This window comes from Crinia signifera, chromosome 4 (assembly GCF_055691185.1).
Source record: "Crinia signifera chromosome 4, ASM5569118v1, whole genome shotgun sequence".
Taxonomy (NCBI): domain Eukaryota; kingdom Metazoa; phylum Chordata; class Amphibia; order Anura; family Myobatrachidae; genus Crinia; species Crinia signifera.
In genome coordinates this window covers 241,890,625-241,911,659 of record NC_139220.1, presented here as the reverse complement: position 1 = coordinate 241,911,659, position 21,035 = coordinate 241,890,625, and the positions used below count along the sequence as shown (strand labels likewise).

The 21,035-nt window shown below is 44.2% G+C and overlaps 1 protein-coding gene across 2 annotated transcripts in view; it reads right to left on the bottom strand.

The window, feature by feature from the left end:
* LOC146075182 (aminopeptidase N-like) overlaps positions 1-21,035 on the bottom strand; it is a 141,298-nt gene that overhangs the window by 47,404 nt on the left and 72,859 nt on the right. For both annotated transcript variants that reach the window (XM_083184152.1, XM_083184153.1), the window contains exons 13-16: positions 15,793-15,926; positions 8,576-8,631; positions 2,347-2,494; positions 734-825 (exon numbers count right to left, since the gene is read on the bottom strand). In XM_083184152.1, the coding sequence (XP_083040278.1) occupies positions 734-825; positions 2,347-2,494; positions 8,576-8,631; positions 15,793-15,926 (430 nt within the window). The remainder of the gene's footprint in view (positions 1-733; positions 826-2,346; positions 2,495-8,575; positions 8,632-15,792; positions 15,927-21,035) is intronic.

Sequence of the window (21,035 nt, the reverse complement as noted above, 5' to 3'; positions counted from 1 at the left end):
TAGGTTGACAATCATTAGTTTGACACTGTTGGGTCAACAGGCAGCAAGGTCGACAGGGTTCTAGGTCGACATGGGTGAAGGCCGACAGGTGTCTAGGTCAAATGCGTTAGTTTAGACATGGGTTACGTCGACAGGTCACGAGGTCGACATGGGTTTTTTCACTGTTTTTTGAGCCGACATGAGAAGAAGGCATTGCTGTGAGTAAAAAGAAGGGAGAATAGGGAAGGCAGAAATGGGGGAGAGGAAAAACACAGACATGAGAGAAGGGGACTATTTATATAAAAAAAAAAACAGAAAATTGTGAACACTATAGCATTAAAATGGCAGGTGGTGCACTACAAACCAAAAAGGACTATAACAAAAATTTACAGAAGAGGCACTAACTAAAGACCAGACAGGATTTTCATTATAGCAAAAAAATAAAAAATTATGACAAAGGGATACTGTAACAAAACCCACCAGAAAAATAGACATGGGTGAGGTTCTGTAACTAAAAAAGGTCAAGGGGTACAGTAACAAAAAAACAAACAAACAAACCACAAACAGTGGTATATGAAAATGAAGGAGTGGCTTGTGGGTATGACATTCCGTGTAAGGTCAGGAATACATGACTGCCCCTCTTCCTTAATTGTGGTGCCCAACCCCCCCCCCCCCCCCCCCCCCCCCCGCCCCTGGCATTTTGTTCTGGAATCGCCCCTGACTGTTATACTGCTGACATCTTTATTGCACTTACTGTTCGGTTATCCGTGATGGTCTTTTAGTCCAGTTCTCAGTCAGGCCTTTAAAATAGTTGAATAATGGCTCAACCTTTTGCTTCATATAAGCCTAAAGGAGAAACAGTGCACAGTGCAGGAGAAACAGTGCACATTTAGTAAGGATTCTTTTTTTTATTTGTTAGGCATCACAAGATGTACGCAGTGTGATCTGTTCTGTTCTTTCTCTTCATTTTGGAGACCATGTACTAATTGCACTGAAACATTAGATAACTAGGTACTTATGTCTTAGTTGGGCGCCCACTAAGCTATTTGCTTAGTTTTCCGCGTCCCCTCGCGGGGCTCGCTATGCTCGCTATGCTGCGCTCGCCACACTATATAAAATCAACTCCATGCCGACATGGATAGTGGGGGTATGAGCGTACTAACTATAGTGGGCGCCCAACTAACATATAATTACCGATAACTACTGTACTTAAAATGTATTTTAAGATTTTTGTAGAGTTTAATATAATTGTATAGTCTCTCTTAAGACCTGAGTGGAAATCATATTATTCTCTATATGGCTAGATGAACTAATCCTTTAAAAGTGATAGAATGGAGAGTGATAAATGATCAACTAACCAGCTCCTAACATTTTTTTTTAAACCCAGCATGTAACATGGCAGTTGGGAGCTGATTGGCTGATACTTGGGAGCTGATTGGCTGATACTTTATCACTCTCCACTTTACAAATATTGTATTTACCCAATGGCTGTTCTGCTATGTAACAGGACGTGTGCACTTTCCTCCGTGAGAACGCTCCATCACAACCAAGTTCTGCCTCTTCATTTGTGTAGATGCATTAAAAATGTATATGATTCTGCATGAGCCGTACTTTTAGGCACTTTGGGGGTTATTTTGGTTCACTCCTTCTGGCAAATTCCTTCTTAGATGGACAAAACCATGTGCACTGCAGGTGCGGTAGATGTTACTTGTGCAGAGAGAGTTAGATTTGGGTGGGGTTTTACTTCAAAGTGAGATCTACACTGCAGTGTAAAAATAATGCGGCCAGTATTTTCCCTGCACAGAAACTAAATAACTCACCCAAATCTAGTTCTCTCTGCACATTTTACATCTGCCCCCCCCCCCCCCCTGCAGTGCACATGGTTTTGTCCATCTAAGAAGGAATTTGCCAGAATTAGTGAAACAAAATAACCCCCTTTATCCATTCCAAGAAACTCTTTGCAAAATGGGTGTGTGTTCAACTTTGTATCTGCCCATACAGTATGTGTACCGAATATATATATATTGATTATGGAAAGTGGTTGCCAGCGCTACTTAACCTGACCTGTAGTCTTTACAGCTGGAATAGTTCAGTGATATTTTTCAAGTACTTGATGAACCAAAATACTGTTTGTTGGTACACTGTTCTGCTAGTAGTTTCAGCTTCACTGAACAATGCTCAGGGTGAAAGTACATTACTGCTGGTATTCATAGACTTCCATGGATTTTAACTCTCAGTTTAGTTAGTTACAGCTCTGCTGTAAATGGATCTGGTATGCTACATTTGTTCAAGTGAAAAAAAAAAAAAAAACCCACAGGAAGTGTTATATGTAAAAAACAGGAGGTATATTAAGTGCTGGCTTGTTACCTTCATTGATCCATACACCTCTGTGCGATCAAACATCTGTGTAAAGTAATTGAGGTTGTTCAGAGCTGCCTGCCAAGGCATGTATTCCACTTCATTGTCTAGGAATGTGGTGGTTTCAAGCGCTCTAGTAATACTTAACAACTGTGCTCTGAAATACAAAATTATATTACCTCCTTTTTATTCAACTATATAGTCTCAGGATGTGTGTGTCTGTGTGTGTATAGATATACATAAGAATAAGAGGAAGAAAGGCAGCACTCTCGCTTTTCACTTTTCAATAAAGTCAGACCTTCACAGGTAATTTGATATATCAACATTTCAGTTTATTCAGAACCTTCATCAGGTTGGAAGGTTCTAAGTAAACCAAAACATTGATACATCAAGTTACCTGTGAAGGTCTGACTTTACTGAAAAGCCAGAGAGTGCCGCCTTTCTTCTATCCTGTATGCTTGCCATTTGAAGGCACCCGACAAAAGATAACTACAATTATACATCGGGAGTGCCGATTGCAACACAATTCTCTCTCTCACGGGATCGGGCGCAGCAACAGCCGGCTGCCATATACTGCTGCTGCCAAGGCTAAACATGCCATGGGTGACATCATAACGCAGACACTGCCCACCTGTGTGTCTGATGTGGAGGAAAGAGCCGGCAGAGATCGAGGCAGGTAGGCAGCCATGGCATGGGAAATGGGAGAGGCAGGAGCTGGGATCCGCAGCAGCACGGGGTGTGTCAGTGGGACACTGGTGAGATGACTGAGGCAGTGAGGTCAGTAGTTTGGATGACTGTCAACAGTGCCAGCTTTTGGTAACAATGACCATCTGACTTTGGGGGAGAGGGTGAGCTGCAAATTTTATTTGGAGAGCAGAGCTCCCTGTCAGTGTCTGCAATCATGTGAAATGTGATGTCCTGTCTGTATTCAACCTTAAGGAGGACTAAATCCCACGAGTGTGGCCAGATTGCCAACTAATTCAAATTCATTAGTAATGATGCATAATTTTATATTTTTTTTAAGTCAGAGCAAGGTGGGCAGTAAACAGTTTCCTTGTAGACCAGACACAGGCATCTAGTGTGGCGTCTCTCTCTCCTATTTTTAGTCCATGACACACATGCGATCACAGACCCTGAATAGGAGAAAGAAGCCATGCTATGTACCCCCCCCCCCCTCAGTGTAAAGGCAGTTGGACAACTGCAAATATAGATAGACAGGAGAGCTGGGTTTGCCTTACCCATCCTAGGCAAAAAGCATGTAACTCCCCCTAGGATACGAGCATGTAACTCCTGGGCAACAAGCATGTAGGTAAGCGATACTTATGTCATATAATGTGTAATAGGAATTACGGAGTGTGCCATAAAGTGAAGTGGGCATTACATAGTGTGGCATAATGTGTGGTGGTCATTACAAAGTGTGGCATAATGTGTAGTGGGCATTACGGAGTGTGCTATAAATAGACAGCATGTCTTCTTCGATCACCAAAGAATGTATAACAAACAGAGGTTTTCTTCAGAGTAACGTGAACATTCTTCCATACTTGGGATAATTGTTTTAGGACTGAATTTCAGTAGTTGGTAAGGTCTCAAGACTGGGAGGTCGCGGATGTTGACAATACACTACATAGAAGGGAGAGCATCCTGTAGCAGAATGGTACTGTACCTGATGTTATGGACAAACGCCGCCCATGGGAGAAGATTGTCCGAATCATCCTGGGAGGAAGATCTATACAGTCGTAGGAAGGTTTCTAGGTCTTGGTTAACCCTCGCAGTTTGACTGTTGGATTGATTGGATGATAGGCTCAGGAAAATGTTAGTGTTACCCAAAGGGCAGAAGATAAAGCCCTCCAGAAAGGTGCCATGAACTGTACTCCATGATCAGATGCAATCTTTGTCGGCAATCCATGGAGTTTGAAGATACTTTGTACAAAGATTTAGGCTAGCTTAGTAGCGGATGGTAGCCCAGAGAGTGGTATGAAATGAGCCATTTTAAGAAATGATCAACCACTACCCAAATCGTATTGTACTCTTGGGACTTGCAGTAGGTAACTCAGAGAAGAAATACATTGAGATATGGCGTCCAAGGATATGTAGAGATCGACAAGGGTTGAAGCAAGCCAGCTGGAGCTTGTCGGGAAACTTTGTGTTGTGCACATATGGGACATGATGCCACAAATTCTATAACATATTTTCTTATGTACGGCCATCAGTATGATCGCTTTCAAATCTCTAGAGTCTTTTGGGCACCAGGATGCCCTGAAAACAAGGACGCATATGCTTAGGACAGTAACTTTTGGCAAAGCCAGTAGGAGGCACTGGTGAGATTGGCGTGGCAGTAAATGTTGTAGGATTGATAACAGGATGACTTTGCTGCAGTAACTGGTTCTCCTCCATGGATAGTGATAAAGCATCGACTCTCACATTCTGAGAACCTGGTCCAAACTTAATTTTAAAAGAAAATCTGGAGAAGAACAGAGACCATCGAGTCTGGGGAGGATTCAAACACTGCGTGGACTGGAGATATAGTAAATTTTTATGATCTGTAGAGATTGTCACTGGGAATTTAGCTCCTTCTAAATGATACCTCCATTCTTCAAGTGGCCAGCATTTCTTGGTCACCAACTGGAATAATTTCTTTACGCAGAAAGAAACTTCCTGAAAAAACCCCACAAGGGGGTTGTTTATTGTCACTGGAGAGCTGTGACAGCACTGCTCCTACCCCTACATTTGAGGCATCTACCTCCAGAAAAAATGCCTGATGGATGTCTGGTTGCAGGAGAATGGGTGCTAGATAAGAGATAAAAGACTGTTTGTGGAGTTGAAAGGTAGACATAGCTTCTTCAGGCAATACCGATGGATTGGCCCCTTTCTAAGTGAGCGTTGTAATGGGGGAATCAAAGTGGAAAAACCTCGGATAAATTTTCATTAATAGTTGGCAAAGCCAATGAATCGCTGGACTGCTTTAAAAGTGGTGGGTTGAGACCACCCAGTAACTGCCTTTAACTTCACGGGATCCATGCAGAGTTTAGATCTGGAAATTATGTACCCTAGCGATATGAGGAAACTTCAAAAGTACACTTAGAGAGCTTGCCATAGAGTTTGTTCTGTCTGAGCCGGTAAAGACCCTCTTTCACTTGGGAGTGATGAGACTCAATATCTTTAGAAAAAAATCAGAATGTCGTCTAAGTATATGACAAGGAAATTATACAAGACATCTCGGAAGATCTTGTTTATGAATTATTGAAAAACTGCGGGTGCATTGCAGAGACCGAAGGGCATCACTAAGTATTCGTAGTGGCCATCTCTCGTATTGAAAGCAGTTTTCCATTCGTCACTTTTATGAATTCTGCTGAGAATATATGCCACACGAAGATCTAGTTTAGAAAGCACTTTAGCACCCTTGACCCTCAAAATGTTTTGTGATTAAAAGAAGAGGGTAGTAGTAGTAGTAGTAGTACGTTTATTTATAAGGCGCCGCAAAGTGTCCGCAGCGCCGTACATAGCAGTGCTGTCTCAGGAGGTAAAGGGGGGGGGGGGGGGGCAGTGCTCTACCTGGCTATCAAGTGGGCAGACTCTGAGGTACTATCTCCTGGGACGGTAATTCACCTTAATCACTGATCATGCGCTGCTCCAATGGATGTGCGGGGGACTGGAGGGGGAGACCCAGAGACAGCCGGTGAGTTGTGTTGCTTCTGGCACTTTGGGGGCATATGTGTGATACTGTGGGGGCATATTTGGCACTGTATGGGCATAGCTGTCACTGTGGGGGCATATTTGTGTGGCACTGTGGGGGCATATTTGGCACTGTGGGGGCATATATGTGTGTCACTGTGGGGGCATATATGTGGCACTGTAGGGGCATATCTGGCACTGGGGGCATATATGTGTTGCTCTGTGGGGGCATAGCTGTCACTGTGGGGGCATATATGTGTGGCACTGTGGGGGCATATGTGTCTAAGTCTATGGGGGCATATCTGGCACTGTGCGGGTATATATGTGTGGCACTTTGTAGGCATATCTGGCACTGGGGGCATACCTAGCACTATGGGGGCATATATGTGTGGCACTGTGGGGGCATATTTGGCACTGTGGGGGCATATTAGTAAACGGCATCAGTTGTGTGGCAGCAGCGCGTGGGGCATAATGTGTAATGGACATTACGGTGTGGGGAGTATTGTGTAATTGCCATCACAATGTGGGGTGTAATGGGCATCACAGTGTGGGGTCTATTGGTCATCATGGTGTGCAACATAATATGTAATTCCTGTGGTAACCAATGTCTGGTCATGTAGGTTGCAAAGGTGAGATGTAAGGTAATTGTTTTCCTGCTAGACCACGCCCCTTATATTAAGCCACACCCTTTTAAATTAAGCCACACCTCTACTTTGCCACGGCAAGCGCAATTCCTTCACTACCATGTTATGTATTGGGGGGGGGGGGGGATTTTTATTTCTTAGCCCTGGGAGCTAAATTGTCTAGAAATGGCCCTGTGCCCATTACACATATGCCATATGCTGTGATGTCATTTCACTTTAGGGCACACACCATGATGCCCATTAAACATATCCCACACACCGTGATGCCCATTATACAGGTAGAGCCGACCTTTTGCTTGCTCCCGCAAGGGGCGCGTGCGTACGAGATGCTTGCTCGCGCACGGCCCATGGCTATGGAGCTGCCTCTGCCTCATCCGCCGCCTCCTCCGCTGCCTCCCCCGGTGCCCCTTGCCGCCCACTGCCCCCCCTATCTCTGAGCATCTCCTTGAAGTCGAGACGGGCAGGGATCCCCAGCGGCGCCGTCCTGAAACTGGGACGCGCATGCATGTGAGACGCACGCACGTCCCAGTCAGATGGAGCGCCTCTGCGCCGTCGATCGCCAGCGGAGACATGCTGGCGATCCCTGGCCAAAGAAGTGAGGCGCTCCATCTGTACATATACCACACACCATGCTGCCCAATATACATATGACACACACCGAATTTTCCCAAGAAACTGGAATGAATACCACCTATGTCTCTGAGCACTGACAATCGGGATGCATTGACACTGTGTGAAGCATCGACACTTATCCACCGACACTGCATGCGATGCAGAATCAGATCCTTACACTGAGATGCGGTCATTTCGTCTACAGCATGATGGTCATCAGTCATTAGGTCGACACCATTAGGTCGACATGGGAAAAGGTCGACATGGGTCTAGGTCGACATGGGAAAATGTCGTCATGGTTCTAGGTCGAAAGGTCATTAGTTTGACAGGTCGTTAGTTCGACAGGTCATTAGTTCGACAATGTCTAGGTCGACAGTTAAAATGTTGACATGGGGTTTTTCACTGTTTTTTGAGCCTACATGTGCCGACAGGCTGTATTTCATGCCCTACCATCCACTAGGGCAGTGATTTTCAACCGTTTTACCTTGCGGCACACTAAATAAGATTTTAAAATTGCCAAGGCACACCATGAGATCCACACAGGGCAAAACACATAGGCTCCCACAGGAAAAAAACAAAGCCTATTGGTCCCCATATAAAAAACTATCACACTCGTCCCCACAGGTAACAAAAATAAAATAAATTGGCCCTTTACATAAAAAGAGACCAGTAAATTACAGTTTAACTGGTGGTGGCTGTAAACTGGTTTGGGCATCTCTAGATCTGGGGGTACACTTGAGAACAGCTCAAGGCACACTAGTGTGCCACGGCACAGTGGTTGAAAAACACTGCACTAGGGCGTAGTGGGAGAATAAAATAGTGTGCCCGACGCATTGTGAGCACAGCGAGCGATGCAAGGGGATGCGGTGCACCTTAAACTGTGTCCATGTCGACAGTGTTGACATTCAGGTAAAAAAACAGTGAAAAACCCCATGTCGACCTTTTGACTACTGTCGACCTAGACATTGTCGAACTAATGACCTGTTGAACTAACGACCTGTCGAACTACTGACCTTTCGACCTAGAACCATGACGACCTTTTCCAATGTCGACCTAATGGTGTCGACCTAATGACTGTCGACCATCATGCTGTAGACCAGTGGTCAGGGAACTCGGTCCTCATTACCCCACACAGTGCATGTTTTGCTGGTAACCCAGCAGGTGCACAGGTGTACTAATTACTCACAGACACATTTTATAAGGTCCGCAGGTGGAGTTAATTATTTCACTTGCGATTCTGTGAGGGGTAATGAGGACCGAGTTCCCTGACCACTGCTGTAGACCAAATGATCCCAACCCCTTACACTCACCTGGCTAAATTAAAAGCATCATCAATCATCTGCACACGGTTGAGAAGAGGAATTGCCTGCAAAAAAATTAAATAAAAAAATGAGATTAATAGCTTGCTTTAAATATTTTTTTTTTTTAGAAAAGCTCAGTAAACCATTATGAACTTGTAAAATAGTTTTCTGTTTTTATGTATTGCTTGGTATGTAACAGATTTCAGCCATACACATCTAGAGAGCAATGCTAGTTTGTGGCATATGTCATCACCCATCATTGACTACTGCATTAAGCCGTAATATAAATTGATATATATGTATGTATATGTTAGAAGTGTTGTGAAAACATTGTTGTAGTGGTGACCATCTTTTAAAACCGTTCCACTGTAACTTTGCCCAAGGACAATGTCAGCGCAAACAAAGATTACCTAACACTGTAGTTCCAACACAGCACATAACCAATATTACTAGGCAATGCAAACATAACAATGTAAGTTAAAAAATAAAATGTTTATTTTTCATTCCATGGGGGAGAATGAAGACTCTGGACATACCAAAGTTGTCCTTATGGAAAGGGATCGTTCCAAAGCGGCACAAGGTGCCCAAAGGCAAAGGTAATATCCTTGGGTGAATAGGTAAGATCGGGGGAATATTCTCAATTTCTCAAAAAACATGAAAAACTCATGTCAACCTTTTCCATGTCGACCCTTTAAATGTCAACCTTTCACCATATCGTACTTTTCACCGTCGACCTTTCGACCCTGTCGACCTTTTTCACTGTCGTCCTTTGGACCCTGTCGACCTTTGGACCCTATTGACCTTTTGACCCTGTAGTAAGTATATCCAAATTGAAGACTGATCCCTGTGTTCCAGTGAAGAGATAGATGCTCAGTACATTTGAAAAAAACATAAATAAAGAAACGTGTAAAACTTCCAGTGTGAGTAATTTACATAAATTAGTGTAAAAATAAATAAACCAATGGAGGTTAGATGGGTGTTCTCTAGCAGAGTACCTCACTCACCTCTAGAGGAGTGACAGGGAAACACATAGAGGTTTCTTTTCAATAAGAAGAGGGTTGTAATGTAGAAGGAGACATACCCCACTCACACTAGATGAGGTTGTAACCCAACAGGTAATCTTTACACCTGAATTGTTGATTAGTAGTTTTTCTACATGTACCATTTCTTACCTCTACATGAGGGATGAGAAAATATATAACTGTTTCTTTGATTTTAATTATACAGGTGTAGAGGTGCAATGGATGTAGCGTACCCCACTCACAATAGGTGCATTTTGGCCCCCACATTTAGCGTTTTCTTAACTTTATAAATGTTAATCCTTTTGTGCCGTGCAAGAAGCGAATGTACAACTCAGGGGTTAAAGACTGCATACCATTACTTACACAGTGTATGGAGATATAAAGCTCATCAGGGTTTCTTTAACTCCGCTCTGGAGGTATAATTTGGTACTTGTGTAATATCTGGGCACCCTATTTGTTAAATTGTATGCCTTAACTTAAGGCATACAATATTTTCGGAAAAATCGGGTCGATCGCATCGCATGCAACCAAATCGCATGCGATGTGATCGACGCGATTTTTACATAGGATTCAATGTTAAATGGTCCTGTTCATATCCCCACTATCGAAGTGGGCATGGAGTTGATCTTATATAGCGTGGCGAGCGCAGCGAGCCACCGAGCCCAAAACGTTGCGAGAGCAGCGAGCCCTGCGAGGGGACGTGGATTACTTAAAATGTATTCTGCGGGTCTCACTGCGCTCGCCACGCTTCGGGCTCGGTGGCTCGCTGTGCTCGCTACGCTATATAAAATCAACTCCATGCCCACTTGGATAGTGGGGGTATGAACAGGACCATTTAACATTGAATCCTATGTAAAAATCGCGTCGATCGCATCACATCACATGCGATTTGGTTGCATGCGATGCGATCGACCCGATTTTTCCGACCCGATCAAATAAATCGTGCGCCCAGATATTACACAAGTACCTATAATTTTTTCCAAAACAAATTCTATGACGTCTTTAATTAAAGTAAAAGTATTAATTAATGTACAAAAAAGACATCCAGGAATACTCCTTAACAAGGAGAAGTTCCTAAAGCCAGAAGCAAGTAAAACTGGACCATCATCAGAAGGTCAACATACAAAAACAGATATAAAATAATCCAAAATGGTAAAAGAAAAATATACAATAATCCAAAATGAAGTCCAAAATAATAATAAAAATTTGCACAAAGATTTAAAAAGCCATCATACATTTGACCAGTGTCTAGAAGGAAAGATTATGGCTGTTCACACTCTGGATCCGCAGATGCGTTTCGGTCTATGACCTTCCTCTAGGTGTCTAGAAAAACATACGCCTACAAAAACTACTAATCAAAAATTCAGATGTAAAGGAACCATTACGTGTGGGGCTACAACCTCATCTAGTGTGAGTGGGGTACACTCCTTCTACATTACAACCATCTTCTTATTAAAAAGAAACCTCTATGTGTTTCACCTTCCCTCACTGCTAGAGAACACCCATCTAACTTCCGTTAGTTTATTTATTTTTACACTAATTTATGTAAATTATTCACACTTGAAGTTTTACATGTTTCCTTATGTTTTTTCACATGTATTGAGCAACACAGATATTGTCACGTCGATCAAATAATTATTCACACAGGACTCAAACTTTTGTCGAAAAGGGACGTATTATATCTCTGTACACATGTATTGATAATACTGTAAATGTTTTGCGTCACTTGATCACGTTCTTCCTATCCCCTTTATTTACTACTGTATTGTATTTGAGATATTGTGATATCCAGCCGCTCAGGGGGGGAGTGCGGCCGCAGCCGCCGAGTTCGGGTGTGTGTGCTGTGGCCACCGAGTCCGTGTGTGGGTTTTTTTGATGCGTCTTCTGCTGCCGAGTCCGGGGGGGCCCCCCCGGACTCGGCAGCAGACGTGACGTGACGAGTTGTGGCCGTCATGTCACTCTATGGAGTTGTAGGGGGACTTCAGACCAGCCACACCGCTCACCTGGCTCCACGGGTGGGGGTGACTCAAATCCCCTCTCTTTTCATATTTTTTTTATATTTTTTAGCATTGCTAGTGGAAAGAAAAGATCAATGGGAGTGTAATTACAAGGTACCACTGAAACATCTATCAAAAATGCCCCTTGTCCTAGTGCAGAAACTGTACACTTTTTGGTTCAGATTCGATGCAATCGTCCAGATAACACAACCTGTCTGTAGACCTGTGGAGAGACCATCATCCTGCACATAAATCCTACTGACTGAGGTAGTCTGCCTCCTGATTGTCTACCCAGAAGATTAAAATAGTTGTTATGGTCAGAACTTTACTGTTTTTCTTTTTTTTTTATATATATATATATATATACTGTCAGGGGCAAACGCAAGATTTTCAGAAGGGGGTTTCCATAGGGGCGGAGCAAAGCACGGAGATGGACACTTAGGTGACCCAGTATATGCCGGGTCAGTTAAAGTATTATAGATAGACCAAATGTATATAAATAATAATAAATATATACAGGTTGAGTATCCCCTATCCGAAATGCTCGGGACCGCGAGCATTTCGGATAGGGGAATTTTCCGGTTTTTAGAATATTTTTTTGCAGCCATACTTACCTGTCCCCTGATGGTCCCCGGGCGTCCCTCGGCATCCGCGCAGTCCCCGGGCGTCCACAGCAGGCCTCCGGCATCTTCTCCTGGTCCCCAGCGGTCCCAGGAATGCATTGCGCGAGTGTGCGCGCGCACCGGTGACGTCACCGGCGCGCGCGCACACTCGCGCAATGCATTCCTGGGACCGCTGGAGACCCTGGAGAAGATGCCGGAGGCCTGCTGTGGACGCCCGGGGACTTGGTAAGTATGAAAAGAGGGTTAGGGGGTTAAAAAAAAAAAAAAAAATTCGAATGATTCCAAAAACCACGGTTTTTGGAATAATTCGGATACGGGATGTCCGGATACCGGATACTCAACCTGTAAATATATGTATATAAGCAAGAAAGATATAGAGTGTGCCTTCTATTGTATCACCACCACCACCACCTTGAAATTCAGATGGAGATGAACACTTTCATAAAACAGTCGTACAATTTATTAAAAATCAACACAACATTATCCAATGTTGTTCCATATGGAGTCTAGATTTTTTTCAGTCACAAAAGGGTATTGTGACTGAAAAAAATCTAGACTCCATATGGAACAACATTGGATAATGTCGTGTTGATTTTTAATAAATTGTACAACTGTTTTATGAAAGTGTTCATCTCCATCTGAATTTCAAGGTGGTGGTGGTGACACAATAGAAGGCGCACTCTATATCTTTCTTGCTTGTACTACTCTTTCTCCCCCACTAACAGGGGGGACTTATAGAGGTGCTGCCGTAACTTACATATTCCAGCGCAGTGAAAGGGTTATCTCTCTCTCTCTATATATATACAGTTTAATGCTAAAAAATGAAAATTATGCACTTGGGACTCAAAAACCCAAAGGCTCGATATAGTATCAAGGGTACTATAATGGAAACTACTGAGGAGGAAAGAGATCTAGGAGTCACTTTTTCAAGTGACTTAAAGGCAGGAAAGCAATGTAGCAAAGCAATGAGGAAGGCTAGTCAGATGCTTGGTTGCATAGGGAGAGGAATCAGTAGCAGAAAAAAAGACGTAATAATGCCACTGTATAGGTCATTGGTAAGGCCTCATCTGGAATACTGTGTCCAGTTCTGGAGACCATATATTCAGAAGGATATAGATACATTGGAGAGTGTACAAAGAAGGGCATCTAAAATGCTGCATGGCCTACATCACAAAACTTACCTGGATAGACTAAAAGATCTTAACATGTATAGTTTGGAGCAGAGAAGGGTTTTAACATAGTACAGGAAGGAGTGAAATTTTCTTCAAAGGAAAACAAGTAATAAAACACGAGGACATGCACTGAAACTGGAGGGAGGTAGGTTCAGGGGAAATGTTAGAAAGAATTACTTCACAGAAAGGGTAGTGGATAAGTCAGAGATGGTAGACAGTAGAAAATTTAAACATGCTTGGGATAGGCATATGAATATCCTTACAAAGAAAAAAGGATTAAAAAGGGTTGAGATTACCTGAAGGGTAAAAAAAAGGGGCAGACTAGATGGGCCAAATGGTTCTTATCTGCCGTCAAATTCTATGTTTATATATATATATATATATATATATATATATATATATATACAGTGGTCGAAGTGGGGCGGTATACGGGGGTATGCCATACCGCCACTTTAATCTGAAGATAAAAAAAAAAACTTTTTTTTCCCCCTCAGGATGCTCTCTGATCACTCAGCAGCGCATATTGTGCTTTTGTAATACCCCTGTACAACGGGGCAGTCTGGCAGGGGACGTTGATGGACAGGGGGGTGTCCGAAGGTGCGCACTATATTCACTCTTTACTTTTCCATACCCCCACTTCAAAATTTCCATACCCCCACTTCAAAATTTCCACTTCGACCACTGTATATATATATATATATATATATATATATATATATATATATATATATAAGGAGTAGTTGTCCGGCACTCTCATCAATAATGGCAAAGGCCCTGGTGCCTTCCTCAAATGGTATAAGCGTCTTGATTCCCAGGAGTATGTAACCCTATAGAACACAGGCAGCACTCACAGGGCAACAGGTTGTATCCAAATTTTTATAAGTTTAAAGCAGTGATACAAGGCATGGTCTGGTCAACGGTCGACGTTTCAAAGCCGTATAGGCTCTTTCCTCAGGACGTGTGCTTGTCAAAAGTGCAACAACCTGTTGCCCTGTGAGTGCCGCCTGTGTTCTATAGGGGTTACATACTCCTGGGAATCAAGACGCTTATATATATATATATATATATATATATATACGTACAGGGGCGTCAACAGCAGTGTAGACCCCTGGGCATAGCAATGTATTGGGGCACCTACCGATCCTCCAGTGGTAGGGGTGGGGGGTGCTATGAGCGGAAGCTTTGATGTCCCGCGGATGGTAGGGGGTTTTATATCAACCGCTCATCATGTAGGGTCTGGATCAGTAATTTCCACTAATTACACCTTTACTGCACAGATGGTGGGAAATGAGGTGGGAGAAGGGGGCATTGGGCTGAATGAAGGGGCCCTGATACATTACTTACAGGGTGAGAGAGGATGTTTAATATGCAGAGGAGGGGTGTATAGTGGAGTGGGCTTATTATTCATAATTTTCTGGTGGGAGGACAGCTTGCTTGACTGCAGATATCTCCAGATCCCAGAAATAGATTTCTTAGATTTTAATGGAATTAAAAACTAGAGAATCCCACCTACCAAATGGTACTGTGGACTAGGGGATCAGAGTTCAGGAGGCAGAGCAATCTGCCAGCGAGAATATAAAACTACAGTACCAGGTGTGTGGAGCTGGAGCAGTAACCAGCTGCTGGAAGGCTGATATCTCTGGTTCTGGGAACAGTAAAGACAAGCTACTAGTGTCCATCAAAGGGTGAGAGTCTAATGGGACCCATACATCAGCAATCACAATTAATGGATTTCCAGATCCAGTGATTTTTTGGCCAGATAAATGGTATCTACAATCTATTTGACTTGCCCACACATTACAGATTTATTTCAGTGATCGGCAGATTTTTCCATCTAAAGATTGCATCTTCATATCTGGAAATTGCCCAATCGATTGTCATTTCAGCTGTTCATAATGTAAATAGATGAAGAAGACGAATTGGGAATGCCCACACATATAAAAAAGATCCGCAGATAATACCAGATTATTAAGCATGTTTAAAAATCTGATTAAGCAATCGATTGGCGATCCCTATTAATTTGTGATTGGGATTGCCAAAAGGGGGAGCCCACACATCTAAAATTAATTGTGGCTATCATCTCCAGATCTCAAGATTGTCACAATGAATTGCTGAAGTATGGGGCCCATAAGTCAGACAGAACCTGAAATATCTGACTGGGAAGAGCAATTAACAGGCTTGGATGGGGACCACTGCTTTGAAGTCAGATATCTGTGGTTCCCAAGATCTGATTTTTAAAATTCTTATACCCATGGAAAGAGGGGACCCTCAGCTTTCAGTCTAGGAGGGTTTCTGGGTACTAAGAAACCGCCCCGCATGCGCCACTGACTGTAGTGCTGTGTTAAAGTTCATTTTTTTCATTTGGGGTTTAAAGGGGCTGCTTATATTATGATTAATGTTTACTGTACTCACTGAAACATCAGTGTTCAACTGTTCTATCAACCTGTTCCAGTTTCCTTTATCATAGTTAACTCTGTAGTATCCTGTCACATCGATGTTTGCCAGGATCCAGCCTTTTCCATCTGTTCGTAATGCATCGTGAACATCTGAAATAGAACAGAAAATAAAATTATTAGGAATGTTAAAACAAAATATTGAAAATCTGTAATGTGTGTTTAATACAGCTGTATTTGAGTAATATAATTTAGTTGCATCACATGAGCTCAAAATTATTGCATTGGGCCTAATTCAGCACGATTGCTAGTTAGAGAAAAATCAGTTGCCTGCAATCAAAAAATATGGGTGTGATTCATGATCACTCGGAAGGGAATGAATTTGGCCCCGTTCTTATGTTTTGGGGACTGTTCATGTGTAATACTCCCTTTCTCAGATATTACAGGCAGAGGCGTAGGGAGGGCGGAGCCACTGGAGCTCACGCTCCAGGCGCCGATTGGTCGAATGGCGCCGCCGGCCCGCCCCCCCTCCGCAAATGATCTGTGCACTAGATAATACTAATAATAGTACTAGCGGGCATGTGTATATATATATTTATTTACAGCATCTTATATAGCGCAGCGGATTCCGTTACAGTGTCTTACATAGCACAGCAGATTCCGTTACAGCGTCTTATACAGCGCAGCAGATTCCGTTACAACGTCTTATATAGCGCAGCAGATCCCGTTACAGTGTCTTATATAGCAGATTCCGTTACAGCGTCTTATATAGCGCAGCAGATTCAGTTACAGCAACTTATATAGCGCAGCAGATTCCGTTAGTGTCTTGTATAGCACAGCAGATTACGTTACAGTGTCTTATATAGTGCAGCAGATTCCGTTACAGCACCTTATATAGTGCAGCATGTTCCATTACAGTGTCTTATACAGCGCAGCAGATTCCGTTACAACGTCTTATATAGCGCAGCAGATTCTGTTACAGCGTCTTATATAGTGCAGCAGATTACGTTACAGCACCTTATATAGTGCAGCATGTTCCATTACAGTGTCTTATATAGCGCAGCAGATTCCATTACAGCGTCTTATATAGCGCAGCAGATTCTGTTACAGCGTCTTATATAGCGCAGCAGATTCTGTTACAGTGTCTTATATAGCGCAGCAGATTCCGTTACAGCGTCTTATATAGCGCAGCAGATTCTATTACAGCGTCTTATATAGTGCAGCAGATTACGTTACAGTGTCTTATATAGCGCAGCAGATTCCGTTACAACGTCTTATATAGCGCAGCAGATTCTGTTACAGCATCTTATATAGTGCAGCAGATTACATTACAGCATCTTATATAGTGCAGCAGATTACGTTACAGCACCTTATATAGTGCAACATGTTCCATTACAGTGTCTTATATAGCGCAGCAGATTCCATTACAGCGTCTTATATAGCGCAGCAGATTCTGTTATAGCGTCTTATATAGCGCAGCAGATTCTGTTACAGCGTCTTATATAGGGCAGCAGATTCTGTTACAGCGTCTGGTACTCTTTACTTAGAAGGGCGCCCATCTCGGCCATCTCGGGCATTGAATGCACTAAAAAATCAGGTGCGATGCGACAGACGAGATGCCCGAGATTTCCCATAGGGAACAATGTTAAATGTCTCAATTGACCCGATTTTCCTGTTCAATGCCTCAATTGACCCAATTTTTCCATAGGAAACAATGTTAAATGGGCCACAGAGGCCAAATAGGCACCCTGAAGTGAATAATGGCCACCCGAATTGTTAACGCCACCCCACGATCAACGTCAACCCGAAGCGTGGCGAGCGCAGCGGTACGCGTCCTACGACCTTTTCATACCCCCACTATCCACGTCGGCGTGGAGTTGAGAATAGAAAGTGTGGCGAGCGCAGCGAGCCACCGAGCCCGAAGCGTGGCGAGCGCAGCGAGCCCCGCGAGGGGACGCGGATACCTTCACAGGTATCCGCGTCCCCTCGCGGGCTTCACAGCTGTCCGCGTACCCTCGCGGGGCTCGCTGCGCTCGCCACGCTTCGGGCTCGGTGGCTCGCTGCGCTCGCCACACTTTCTATTCTCAACTCCACGCCGACGTGGATAGTGGGGGTATGAAAAGGTCGTAGGACGCGTACCGCCGCCCCTCGCGGGCTCGCTGCGCTCGCCACGCATCGGGTTGACGTTGATCGTGGGGTGGCGTTAACAATTCGGGTGGCCATTATACACTTCAGGGTGCCTATTTGGCCTCTGTGGCCCATTTAACATTGTTTCCTATGGAAAAATCGGGTCAATTGAGGCATTGAACAGGAAAATTGGGTCAATTGAGACATTTAACATTGTTCCCTATGGGAAATCTCGGGCATCTCGTCGGTTGATCGCACCCGATTTTTTAGTGTATTCAATGCCCGAGATGCCCGAGATTTTTTACTAACGATGCCCACGATCAAAATCGTGGGCGCCCTTCTAAGTAAAGAGTACCCAGCGTCTTATATATCGCAGCAGATTCTGTTACAGTGTCTTATATAGCGCAGCAGATTCTGTTACAGCGTCTTATATAGCCTAGCAGATTCTGTTACAGCGTCTTATATAGTGCAGCAGATTACGTTACAGTGTCTTATATAGCGCAGCATATTCCGTTACAGTGTTTTTAAGTTTTTTCTTTTCAAATGTAACATGCCTACACATGTTAGCCACGCCCCTAATTTATTACCGGGGGGGGGGGGGGGGGGGGGTGCGAAATATGCCCTTGCTCCAGGGACCATGACACCTAGCTACACCGCTGATTACAGGGGTTAACGTGCACATTGGGGGGTTGACTCATTGGCAGCTTCTTGCACGTGAACAGCACAAGACTGCAGTGTGCTGTGAAGGAGGGCTTTAGGGCCCAATGTGTAGAGAGAGAGTGTGCTGAGACAGGAAGTGAGTGTTGGGAGAGAGAGCCATGTGGCTTCTGAGGAGAGAGTCCCAGACAGTGCTGTGCAGAGAGCTGTATTTGGAGTAGGGATGGCCATCGTTGCCATTGCCATCGATGGTTGCCATCGATGGCAATTCTGCAACTGGCCATCGATAGTGCTAAACTATGCAATGGATGATCATCGATATTTTTACATATCGATGGTCATCCATTGTGTTTGATTGATAGGCCTGTGGGCCAATCAAAACACGGGGCGGGGCTTCACGGGTGTCGGGGGCGGAGCTATGCTCCGTGTCCCGGCACTTTAGGGAAAAAGCTAAATCGAAACTATTCGTTTAAGCTTTACTGGTTCTCCCCCATCGATGGCAAAACTATTCGACATCGGCCATAAACTATCAATAATTTCTAATCATCGATGGTCGATTGCCATCCCTAATTTGGAGCTTGGCTGGGACCCTGAGCTGTGGAAAGTTGCAGCAGAGAAGGCAAGAGGTTTGAATTGAGTACCAGAGACCCAGGTGCAGTAACAGGTACAGAAATAGGGAACAGCAGAGGCTTGTTAGAGGCACCAAAGGAGAGCTGTGAGTACTTTCCTACAACTGCAGCCTGTGTAAGTCAGACAGTCTACAACTGGACCAGATAGAGCCTACTGTACATAGACAGACAAGCAGACAGCCAGATTTACAAAGCAATAATTACAGCAGCTGCATATTGAGCCCCACCAATGAGAGTACGCCATTCTACTATAGTTACTAACACAGACACCATTCTGCCAAACAGGTCTCATAGTAGTGGTGAGTCTTGTACTATGACATTGTGCTACCCTGACATCACTCATAGATGCTGTTATTGGTAAAGACATTTATGGCATATTGAAGTAAAGTGAAACTTTTCATATAATAGCTATTATATACAGGGGCGATGCAAGCCCTGTCAGTGCCCCAGGCAACCCCCCGCCGCCCGCCTCCCGCTCACTACTGCGGCACTACCCACAGATGATCGCACTCCGGGGGGGGGGGGGGGTGCACGGGGATTGCCGGTGACTAGCTGGGGGGGGGGGGGGCGCCACCCGCCGATAGTCCACGGGCATGCGGGCACTAGATTGCCGCAGGGGTTGGGGGGGGGGGGTACTGTACTGTTATATTGGATGTAAAGACTTTGCCAGGATTACACTTGCATACTGTACCTTTGGGAATGCTTATTTTATGTTTGGGACATTATCCTCTACTACTATATCTGGGGCCATTGTGCTGATCAGTGAAGATTTGGGACATTATCTCTGAACATTGTCCTCAATGCTGCAGCCAGGCTTATCTTCCTCTCCCGTCGCTCTAATTCTGCCACTCCCCTGCACTGGCTCCCATTCCCCTACAGAATCCTCTTCAAACACCTCACACTCACATACAGGGCCATCTCTAATTCCATTGCTCCATATATATCTAACCTCATCTCCATTCATACACCCTCCCGCCCTCTACGGTCAGCTGACGACTGTCGTCTCTCCTCCACCCTGATCACTACTTCCCATGCTAGAGTACAGGACTTTGCCCGTGCTGCACCCCTTCAGTGGAACGCACTCCCTCGCTCCATTAGACTCTTCCCGACTTTGCAAAGCTTCAAACGGGCACTGAAAACTCACCTATTCATCAAAGCGTACCTTTCCACTGCATAAACCAGCTGGTTCTCCGACCCCTTGCCTGTTTACATCCTGCTATCTAACCACCACCCCCTCGCTTGCACCTCTTGTAATCTGTCTGTCTCCCCTTCCTACTAGATTGTAAGCTCCTCCGAGTAGGGCCTTCTTCCCTCCTGTTGTCAAAGCCCACTTCTCTTCACATTTCACTCACAGCTCTCCTATACTCCAACACTCAGTGACCATCTTCGTCTGCATACTCATCTCCATCATTGGCCTCAAGCCTCTAGTTCAGTGATTTTCAACCTTTTTACCTTGCGGCACACTAAATAAGATTTTTAAATTGCCAAGGCACACCATGAGATCCCCACAGGGCAAAACACTTTGGCCCCCATAGGAAAAAAACCAAACCTATTGGCTCCCATACAACAAACAATCACACTGGTCCCCACAGGTAACACAAATAAAATACACTGGCCTTTTACATGAAAATACGAGACCAGTAAATAACAGTTGAACTGGTGGTGGCTGTAAACTGGTTTGGGCATCTCTAGATCTGGGGGCACACTTGAGAACAGCTCAAGGCACACTAGTGTGCCACGGCACAGTGGTTGAAAAACAATGCTCTAGTTGTATGTTGATTGAGTCCTCACTACTTACATTTAAGCTGTAATGTGTATTGAACTGTGGTGCTCTTTATTTGTACTGTAT